Genomic DNA, 11,698 nt, shown 5'->3' with positions numbered 1-11,698 from the left:
CACCCCAGGTCTCTTGACATTGGATAATAATAATGAGCTGAACACATAAGGACTTGGGATTCAGAAATCATTGACTACGTCCTTCAAGGAAGATGCAGTTTCTTTGGGTAAGAGATGGGATTCCCCACTGAAGTAAAGAGCACAAAGTAGTGGGTGTTTCAGAAATATTTGCAGTTTTGAATCCTCATATTCCTCCAAAATAGCCTAACCTAATTTTCAGATTAATGCTCATTCACATAAGGTAATTGGTGAGGCTGTGAAAAAAACTGACGTTGTAAGTAAGCAACTGGTAGAATGACTTTTCACCATCCTGAATCTATAGCTATACATACACACTTCAGCAGCATCACATAAAGGTATCACTTAAATGTACTGAGAGGATACAAGATAGTTCAAATTAACAGAGAAGTGAACTAGGATTAAAAAGGGACAACACCTAAGGCTATTCTGGGTAATCTATGTAGAAGGAACTAATTAATACTAACAGTAAGATGCTACCTGAGAACAAAAGCTAAGTTTGATTTTCTGTACTAAGGAGTCCATTAAAAATTTATATTCTGGACTATCTCAGCCAACTCCTGGCAGGGCACCTTGAATGATGATCCCATCATGACTGCATACACTGTGAATTCTCTTAAAGGAAATCAAGGTGTTCTAACCAGAGAGGGCAGAACAGATTGCAGATACACAATCACATGAAACGTGCACTATATTGATTATATAACTAAAGAGGTAGCTTTCAGTACCATTTACAAAAGGTACAAAATAATAGAAAAGGTTTAAAGTACTGAAATGCATTTTTAATGCCATATTATTCTAGTAAGAAGTTGTATTTTTAAATAAGAATGTTGCTATGCAGAGTAGAAACCCCTGGAAAATGGTATTGTTATCTAGCTAATTTATCTGTCAACTGTGGCATTCACAAGAATATGCAAAACTACAAAAGACATTTTATAGTACAGAAAGGAAGATAACACCTAAACATCCCTGCAGGTCTTATGATGTAATCCTTATTGTTATCCTGATTATTATGTTTATTTACACAGGTTAAAAAATCTTTATGTTCTACTATGAACATGCCTATCATTGATAGTTGAATACTTTCTCCAATCGTTTCCTAAAAGTTTGGACCATTTGGAACATAATTTCCCTTAATTTGTAAAGGAAATTATTTTTTTCCAAATGAATCAAAATAATAGTAAATAAACCTTCCTGCTGAGGCTTTACCCTATCTGAAATATTCATAGATCTTCATTCATTCAAATATATTTTTTCTTTTTTCTTTTTTCTACTAGAAGTTTGTCATTCCTAGATGAAGAATTTCCCTAACTTATAGCATGGTTTCTCCAAGGTATGAGCTTATGATACCTGCAATTCATTCATTTATGTTTTCTCTCATTAAAATCCTAATTCTTAATAAATTATGAATTTAAAAGGCCTGTATTCTATATTCATTTGCATTATGGAATTTCCTCTTTGTGGATGTTAGCATATTAAAAAATGACTTTCTGACATTCATTTCATTCATAATGTTCCTCACCTGCACAAACTTACAAGACTTTCTGCTAAGAACTTTCATAGGGTTCACTGAATTCATAGAGTCCCTTGTGCACATGTACTGATATTTTTTGTGTGTATAAAAAAACAGTGTTCTGTGGATGCCCCTCCACATGCCACATATACATGGTGTACAATGAGATGATTCCATTTACAGAGTTTCTCTCTTGTACAATTCTGGGAATTCCTGTGAATTGACTTTTGAGAGAAAGTTTCTTACATTTACTTCACCAATATGTTTCTCATCTGCGTGAGTTCTCTGATGCATAATGAGCTGTGACTTCCAACAAAAGGCCTTCCCACATTCATTGCACTTACAGGGTTTCTCTCCTGTATGAGTCCTCTGATGTGCACTGAGAATTGATTTCTGAGAGAAGGTTTTTCCACATTCACTGCATCCATAGGGTTTCTCCCCTGAATGAGTCCTCTGATGTACAATGAGCTGAGACTTCCTAATGAAGGCTTTTTCACACTCATTGCATTCATAGGGCTTCTCTCTTGTGTGCATTCTCTGATGTACAATGAGCCGTAATTTTCCACTGAAGGACTTCTCACATTGACTGCATTTATAAGGGTTTTCCCCTGCATGAGTGCGCTCGTGTACAATGAGTAGCGACTTCCAAATGAAGGCTTTCCCGCATTTGTGGCATTCATATGGTTTCTCTCCAGAATGAGTTCTCATGTGTATAATGAGGTATGACTTGCTACTAAAGGCTTTCCCACACTCACTGCACCCATAAGGTTTTTCCCCAGCATGAGTTCGCTGATGTGAGATGAGCTGATCTTTTCTATTAAAGGCTTTCCCACATTCACTGCATTCATAGGGATTCTCCCCTGTGTGAATTCTCTGATGTACAATAAGTTGTGAATTGAAACTGAAGGATTTCCCGCATTCACTGCATTCATGTGGTTTCTCTCCTGTGTGAGTCCTCATATGTATAATGAGGTAGGACTTGCTCCTAAAAGCTTTCCCACATTCAATGCATCCATAGGGTTTCAATCCTGTGTGACTTCTCTGATGCACAATGAGCTGTGACTTCAAACTGAAGGCTTTTCCACACTGATTACACCCATAGGGTTTCACCCCAGTGTGTGCTCCCTGATGTACAATAAGCTGTGACTTGAAAGTAAAGGATTTCCCACATTCACTACAACCATAGGGTTTCTCTCCTGTGTGGGTTCTCTGATGTACAATAAGATTCGACTTTGTATTAAAGGCTTTCTGACATTCACTGCATTCAAAGGGTTTCTCTCCTGTATGAGTTCTCTGGTGTATCACGAGCTGTGACTTCAAACCAAAAGTTTTCCCACAGTCACTGCATTCATAGGGCTTCTCCCCTGCATGAGTTCTCTGGTGTGAAATGAGCTGGTATTTCCGACTGAAGGCTTTCCCACATTCACTGCATTCATAGGGATTCTCCCCTGTGTGAATTCTCTGATGTACAATAAGTTGTGAATTGAAACTGAAGGATTTCCCGCATTCACTGCATTCATGTGGTTTCTCTCCTGTGTGAGTCCTCATATGTATGATGAGGTAGGACTTGCTCCTAAAAGCTTTCCCACATTCAATGCATCCATAGGGTTTCACTCCTGTGTGACTTCTCTGATGTACAATGAGTTGTGACTTCAAACTGAACGCTTTTCCACACTGATTACACCCATAGGGTTTTACCCCAGTGTGTGCTCCCTGATGTACAATGAGCTGTGACTTGAAAGTAAAGGCTTTCCCACATTCACTACAACCATAGGGTTTCTCCCCCGTGTGGGTTCTCTGATGTACCATGAGGTTAGACTTTGTATTAAAGGCTTTCCGACAATCACTGCATTCATAGGGTTTCTCTCCTGTATGAATTCTTTGATGTATAATGAGTTGTGATTTCAAACCAAAAGCTTTCCCACAGTCATGACACCCATAGGGTTTCTGTCCTGAATGAGTTCTCTGGTGTGAAACAAGCTGGTCTTTCCTACTGAAGACTTTCCCACATTCACAGCATTCATAGGGATTCTCCCGTGTGTGAATTCTCTTATGTATAACAAGTTGTGAATTGAAACTGAAAGTTTTCTGACAAACACTGCATTCATGCAGTTTCTCTCCTGTGTGAGTTCTCTGATGAACAATGAGGTAGGACTTGCTGCTGAAGTCTTTCCCACATCCATTACATTTGTAGGGTTTTTCTTTTGCATGAGTTCGCTGATGCACCACAAGGTATGACTTGCTGCTGAAGGCCCTCCCACAGTAACTGCATTCAAAGGGTTTTCCTCCCATACGTATTTGTTGGCATATGAGCTGTGACTTTCTGTTGGCAGTTTTTCCAGATTCATTACTTTCACAGTATTTTATCCCAATAACAGCTTGCTCATGTTTAGAATGGAAGGACGATTCCCTATGTGCATGAAACCCATTAGGATTCTTTCCAGCATAATTATTACCGAAATCTGTATTATATTTCAAACTCTTTCCATTTGTGACACATTTATGAAGTTTTTGTTTTGAAGAAACATAATCTGTACTAAGAAGACATAGTTTTCCAAATGCAGTACACTGATAGCCTTTTGACATACTTCTTAGCTTGCCTTGATTTTCCTTATGCCATTCCATACGACCATCAATTTCCCAGACTTCGTCTAGAAATGAAAATACTCATGTTATAAATAGTAACATGATCCTAGTACAGCATAAAATTTGCCTTAAAAATGCCATATCATGAGGTTTTTCTTAGTTTCAGATATCAGTTCTGAATATAAATAAAATCTCAAGTGTAAATGTACCCAAACTCCTGGGCACTGGGGAAAACAAAGCAAATCAAAACATGAAAATAGGCAAAGGGAACTGACAATAAATAAAGGTAGTCTTGAGTTTCAACATTTTGCAAAATGCCTTCTTTAGAAAGCACAAAGAAAAATGAGCAAAATATGAAGAGGTGGGGTCTTCCCTGGTAGCACAGTGGATAAGAATCCGCCTGCCAATGCAGGGGACATGGGTTCGAGCCCTAGTCCAAGAAGATCCCACATGCTGCAAAGCAACTAAGCCCATGTGCCACAACTACTGAGCCTGCGCTCTAGAGCCTGCGAGCCACAACTACTGAAGCCCATGTGCCACAACTACTGCAGCCCGTGCACCTAGAGCCCATGCTCCGCAAAAAGAGAAGCTACTGCAATGAGAAGCCCGTGCACCATAAGGAACAGTAGCCCCCGCTCGCCACAACTAGAGAAAGCCCGCGTGCAGCAACGAAGATGCAATGCAGCCAAAAATAAATAAATTAATTTATTTAAAAATATATATATAAAGAGGTGGGAAAGGATCTCTGAGCATTAGCTTCATTCGACGAATAATCGTTAAATATCTATGATGCGCCAAACAGTGTGCTGAGCTCAGGAGAAAGAGCAGAACCACTGCAGATTGGTTTACAGTCCTCTTGGGAATACAGTTCCACTGAATACCCAAATAGATGAAAATAAACTCACAAGAAACATCATCGAGATGTTTCAGAACACTGACAAGCAGCAGCTAATAAAGCTTCCAGAGAAACCAAAACAGTTTCATATAATGGGTCAAAATTTAGAATGGATCTGACTTCTCATTAGCATCGCTAGGAGAGAAAAAACAGAGCATTCAGGAGTAAAGTATAAACATTTTCAGAGGCACAGGTCTCAAATTTTATATCAAATGCACCCTTTCACAGGAAGCTACTATGAAAGGTGTTCCTTTCACAGGAAGCTACTATGAAAACAAACCAAGAAAAAAGATGACACAAAAAAATAGAAAAGAAAATCTGAAAGGAGATTCCAGGTTAAAAACTGTACAACCAGGTCTTGAGAAAAATCAGCTTACACTGGAGCAAGTCAAACGACATGGGAGTGATGTCACCAGGAAGATGAAATTGACAGAATCACTAATTTAGCTGAATGTACCAAAAGAATATTTAGACATGTGAAGACGAGTCTGGGGTTAAATTAATTATAAATACATTAATGATAACACCAAAAACTGGGCAGGGAAGTAAAACAACTCAAGAGAAAAAATGATTTATGAAAGAAAACTAACCATTGTACACTTGCATGATTTACCTATGAACAGAAATTACATGGTCGTAAAGATATAAAAACTGAAGACTGATCTAAGTATGAAACAGCTTGATTAGGATGATGGAGGTATGGGAAGAGACAGTGTGTATATCATGGGGAGTATGAGGGGAAGAGGATGAAAGAGAATTAAATCTTTACCCTTCACACTAAGCAATTAGGAGAAAATCAAGGTGCAAGAGAATAAGCTGGTTATTTAGAAAACATGGAGGTAAACACCATAAGAAAGAGCTAAAGAGATGAAATTGTTTTTCTCTGAGGGGAATGAAAAACAGACGGGGCAGGGTGGCCAGAATGCTGTTTAAACATAAACCCAACCCAACTCCCACCCCCCAACCAAATTCCAAAAATACAAAGTAGATAGGGAACTAGACACAGGAATAAGTCCTCAGTCATAATGACAAATATTTGGAGGTTGAACAGAAGAGAGAATGGGTAGAGTTGACCTAGATGTCCCAAAGTAATATGCTGACCAAGGCAATGGACAGAAAAGGGTACTAAGAGAACACAGAAGCAGGTCAGGTTTGAAGATAGCAACATCACAGGATCTTAATACCTCATTTCAGGTTTCCCTACATCCTAAATCTGAACCCTCTTATTCATTTTGTACACAACCTCCAAATTATATTTTCCCAAACATCAATTCCCAACTGGGACAGTACCCACCCCCATGCAGTGAGAAATGAACATGAGCATGTTTAACTATTACAGTGGCTCTGGAGGGAGTATTACTGGCTATTACTGGGTTGGCCAAAAAGTTCCTTCGGTTTTTAAGTAAACATAAAAGATACATTTTTCATTTTCACCAAGAACTTTACTGAACAACATACTCACCATTTTGTTCCACTACCTTCAGCCATTTTTCAGGCAACTTCATAATTCCATCTTCCCAAAACTTTTTATCTTTTTGAGCAAAGAACTGTTCCAGGTGCCTTTTACCATCTTCCAGGGAATTAAAATTTTTTCCATTAAGAGAATTTCGTAAAGACCAAAATAAATGGAAATCCAAAGGTGCAATGTCTGGTGAATATGGCAGATGAATCAGAACTTCCCAGCCAAGCTGTAATGGTTTTTGCCTGGTCATCAAAAAAACATGTGGTCTTGCATTATCCTGATGGAAGATTATGTGTTTTCCATTGAGTAATTCTGGATGTTTATTCTCGAGTGCTGCTTAGAGTTGGTCTAATTGGGAGCAGTACTTGTTGGAAGTAATCATTTGGTTTTCCAGAAGAAGCTCATAATAGAGGACTCCCTTCCAATCCCACCATATACACAACATCACCTTCTTTGGATGAAGACCAGCCTTTGGTGTGGTTCGTGGTGGTTCATTTCGCTTGCCGCACGATCTCTTCCATTCCACATTATTGTACAGTATCCACTTTTCATTTGCCCATCACAATTCGTCTTAAAAACGGAACGTTTTCATTATGTTTAAGTAGAGAATCGCATTTGAAAATATGGTCAAGAAGGTTTTCTTCGCTTAACTTATATGGAACCCAAACATCAAAGCAATTAACATAACCAAGCTGGTGCAAATGATTTTCAACGCTTGATTTGGATTTGGATTTTGCATATGTCAGCTATCTCCCTTGTGATATAACGTTAATTTTCTCAATTAATGTCTCAATTTGATTGCTATCAACTTCAACTGGTCTACCTGACCGTGGAGCATCGTCCAGAGAGAAATCTTCAGCATGAAACTTCACAAACCACTTTTGACATGTTAGATCAGTCACAGCCCCTTCTCCATATACTGCCCAAATCCTTTTCTGCATTTCAGTTGTGTTTTTACTTTTCTTGAAATAATACAATATAATAGGCCAAAAATGTTGCTTTCTTCCATCTTCAATATTAAAATGGCTACACAAATATTCACCAATTTTGATAATTTTTTTTTTAGTGCACACTGATACGACAACTGTCACAATAGAATCTAACAAAACTGTTTCGAATGAAGTTAAAGACAACTAAGCGCTACTAGAGCCATCTTACGGAAAAAAAGAATGAACCTTTTGGCCAACCCAATACATGGTCTTAAAGTCAGAAGTGTTTCCATCAAGAAGACAACAGGCCAGTGAGTAATTAACCTTTGCCCTCAAATCATATTTGCTCATGTTTGGCTGTCAGTGTTGTCCCTGTAGACTCTGAAAGTTCATGGATACTGAATCTGTCAATTTCTGTACTTCACCCTTCCAATTCTTCTGTTGCTGCCACCACACTCCTGCTTATTTTCCCTTGGTTCCCACATCTCTGGCTTCCTTCATTTGATTTCCCAGGAAATCTAATGTATTTGCTGTTGAGCATTTTCTTTACAACAATAATTGCGGGAAATTAGATCATTGCTGGTATCTCAAGGGAGAGCACAAAGAATTCAAGAAATAAGGACAGAATACCAGAGCCAGTGAGTAGAAGACAAGAATTCACAAGATAAAAGATTATTTAAACATGATTCAAGACTGTATTAAACATGATTACTGGCTGTGGCCCATCTTGAGTTTAGCCACAGAAAACAATGGAAGAGGAAATCATGCTAAGACAGCAGAACCCAGGCTCACCATGCCACGGCAGGAAGCCCCAGCACAGCCTGCCCAGCCCGGCTTCCAATGCTTCTCTGTGGTGCCACTGCTGCTGCACTCCCAGAGCGACGTTCCTGTGGTACCCACCCTATACTTCTCTCTACCACTCTACCTGTCTGGCTGGTTGTACGTGGATAACTTACCTTTAATTATAGATCACCAGACCATGAAGAACCACCACGTCTGATTAGAAGCAAGGATCCTAGACTTGCATTAATATACTAGAAGAATAACAAGAGGGGTGATAGAATATTTTTGAAGACGAATGGATGGAAAGAAGGGTGTGACTGGATGATGGCTAACCAAAGAGGTAGATGGAGGTGGACAGTGCTGCCCACCAAGCCGTTCTGCTGCCCTTTTCGTGGCTGGCAGAAACCTGATTTTATTTTCTACCTCCACTTGTAAGGCCATGTGCTGCAGGTAGGAAAATGGGGACCCACCTCCATACCCCTGCCAAGAGTGAAGCATGATATAGCTGAGCCAACAGTGATGGCCCCGTTTCCCTCACCAGAGTCTTCTTTACACAGGGATATGTGATAAGAATCTAGCCTGCTCAACATGGTAAGTCTGCTGGGGCTTCCTGAAATAGATTTTAATGCCTGATTAAAAGGGCCATGTGGGAAGAAAACAGTCTTTCTTATTCCACTGCCCACTGGTATATCTGCAGGTGTTGGCTGAAACTGTAAGAGCCATCTGATGATCATGAGGGGAGGAAATCTGAGAAATACTGACATAGTTAGAATGGCAAGGCAGAGATAGACGTTTGGGGATTTAGTAAGTCAATCAGTCCCACATCAGGACATTTTGTGATGTGTGGTAATAAATCACTTCTGCCTAAATAGTCTGATTTAGGATTAATCAAAAATTGCAGCTGAAACAATCCTAATAATACAAAGATTAACTGTTGATTTATCCTGCCACACTTATGACAGAATACATAGTTGCTTAGGGAAATATATCTGACAGTAACATCAGGATGAACTAACAGTATAAAAAGAGTAAAAGGTATAAATTTGGCTAATAAGTAGAACAAGCAAGAAATGAAATAATGGAATTCCCTGGTGGTCCAGTGGTTAGGACTCCATGCTTTCACTGCCAAGGGCCTGGGTTCAATCCCTGGTCAGGGAACTAAGATTCCATAAGCCGTGTGGTGTACCCAAAAAAAAAAAAAAAAAAAAAGATAATATTGGGAATTAGCTCATTCCCAATGAGAAGGAGGTGGGAATTGAGAAGATGGAGGCCTTAAAAGAGTTATTTTTGAAGGACCCAAATACTAACAGATTATAGCAAGACTAGTGAAGAGAACTGCATAAAAAGGAGATTTAGGCTCACGCCCCAGTGCCAGGAAGAAGAACCAGGAGCATAGCAGAACTAACAAACAGGAAGGTGAGAAGAAGTTATCATACAGCTACGGGGCAGCAGAAGAGACATTCCAATTCCAGTTTCTGAAAAATGAGACAAGGGAGTGGCCCATGCAGGGAAGATGCCCTGTGGACCAATCAAACCCAGTACCAAAGGCCAGATTAAAGAGGGATGGGGCTGTCAGTCACTAATACAGAAAGAAAAAGCTTAAATCTTCAGAGTGGAAGTCTTTTATAACTTATAACATACGAGGAAAGTGGGGAATATAGGAAAGACCCCTTTGCACTCAGAGGAAAGAGCATGCGAGGGCAGTAAAGCATGAGGAGAATAAGCACTGTGTCGTGCAGTGTGAGAGTGGGTTCCATGGGGTTCACTTGAGTAAGGAGTGGGGGAAAGGCTTCAGGCAAGAGAACTGATATTATCAAATGATGCAGGAATACACTCAGAAAGAACAGTGATGACAAAGCCATTAGGAAGGAGAAGCAGAAAGGGTAGAATCTCCTAACACATAGGTTTCAAGGAGAAGGAAATCGGAACTGTGGTTGTTGAATATGAATGGAAGTAATTTTTTAAAAATAGAAAAAAAGTAGAAGGGGTGTGAAAGTCACACGAAAAGAGGTAAAGAGGAAAAGCTTGCTTAAATGCATAATGAAATGAGTCTAACACCACGGGAAAGTAAGAAGAAAGCTGAGAATGCCACAGAGGAGATTAACTAAGAGACAATGGTTACAAATGACCCAAAAGTACAAACACGAAGGGAACATCATGTCAGAACTCACACCAATTCTGAGTAAGGAGGAAAAGCTCTAAATGTCCTGACCACTCACCCAGATGGCCCTCACTTGGAATTTGCATCATCCACAGCTCTTCTTGTTCCAACTGGAAAATGATATTCGGTTTGGTGTGTTGATACCCTGTGAATAGAAAATCACAGACAACCTGGCCCAAAACTGCCTAGGACCCAGGGATTCAGCAGAATGGGGAAGACTCGGTTTAGAGGCAGCGTGATGAAGCTGCCCTTTTGCACTTTGGCAAAGTAAACACCATTCAACCAGCAGATTCTGATGCCAAAGGGGGAATAAGAAAATCTGGCCTCTAAATATAAGCCCGAAATCACCAAGCATTTTACAAAAGTGCCCCAGCTTTCAGCAACTAACAAGGGGAAGCCTGGAGATGACACACACTCCTTTCAGGGAAGTGGTACTTACCCAGGGACACCAGGTTGCTATAGTTCTCCAACATCACACTCCTGTACAGGTGCTTCTGAGCTGGGTCCAGCAGCTGCCACTCCTCCCAGGTAAAGTCCACAAACACATCCATGAATGACAATGGTCCCTGAAACAGCATATCCCCATTGAATTGCAAATCATTTTACTGAGTTTGTAGTAAACAAAAGGCTGCTAAGGGTGTCCATTATTTACATTCTACTTTGGGAGAAAAGCAAACGTTTACTGAAAATATCCCATCAATATGCATTAAATCAGTCAACCTCTCATGCAACATATAAGAACACCATGTGCCAGGTATTCAACTAGGTGCAAGTAATATAAAATGGATGAAAGACAGAAGTGTTCAGCATTGCAGAGAACAGCAAAGATTAAACCCATAAAAATGTAACAGGCAGTCAAAGATGCTATGACAAAAGAACATGCAGAGAACATGGGCACAAAGGGGAAAGCAAGCAATGCTGCTTGAATGCACCAGGAGCTACCACTGAAGAGAAGACGTTAAAATTTCGTGAAATAAAAAAGGCAACAGCTGTAAGGAGCAGCCACGTTGTGGGGCGACAGTTCTGAACATGAAGATACACAGATGGTAAATCAGCATATGAAAAGATGCTCAACATCATATATCATTAGGGAATTGCAAATTAAAACAGTGAGACACCATTACACATCTAGAATGGCTAAGATTTTCAAAAATGGACACCAAATTTGAAAATGAAATTCCAAATTTGATGAAGACATGAATATAAACATCCAAGAATCTGAACAAACTCCAAAAACGATGAACTCAAAGAAACACACATGCTCAAATTTTCAATAGACAAAGAGAGAACCTTGAAAGCATCAAGAAAGCAATGACTTGTTTCCTACAAGGGCTCCTCAGTAAGATTATAA

The 11,698-nt window shown here is 39.6% G+C and overlaps 1 protein-coding gene across 4 annotated transcripts in view; it reads right to left on the bottom strand.

Moving 5' to 3' along the window:
* Positions 1-1,398: 1,398 nt before the first annotated feature.
* LOC133074957 (zinc finger protein 268-like) overlaps positions 1,399-11,698 on the bottom strand; it is a 67,402-nt gene continuing 57,102 nt past the window's right edge. For all 4 annotated transcript variants that reach the window (XM_061168954.1, XM_061168952.1, XM_061168953.1 and 1 more), the window contains 3 exons: positions 10,787-10,913; positions 10,406-10,492; positions 1,399-4,182 (listed from right to left, as the gene is read on the bottom strand). In XM_061168954.1, the coding sequence (XP_061024937.1) occupies positions 1,709-4,182; positions 10,406-10,492; positions 10,787-10,913 (2,688 nt within the window). In that variant the 3' untranslated portion in view covers positions 1,399-1,708. The remainder of the gene's footprint in view (positions 4,183-10,405; positions 10,493-10,786; positions 10,914-11,698) is intronic.

The sequence above is a fragment of the Eubalaena glacialis genome, chromosome 15 (genome assembly GCF_028564815.1).
Source record: "Eubalaena glacialis isolate mEubGla1 chromosome 15, mEubGla1.1.hap2.+ XY, whole genome shotgun sequence".
In the NCBI taxonomy this organism is placed as follows: domain Eukaryota; kingdom Metazoa; phylum Chordata; class Mammalia; order Artiodactyla; family Balaenidae; genus Eubalaena; species Eubalaena glacialis.
The sequence above is the reverse complement of the archived record's forward strand: the minus strand, read 5'-3'. Positions and strand labels throughout refer to the sequence as shown.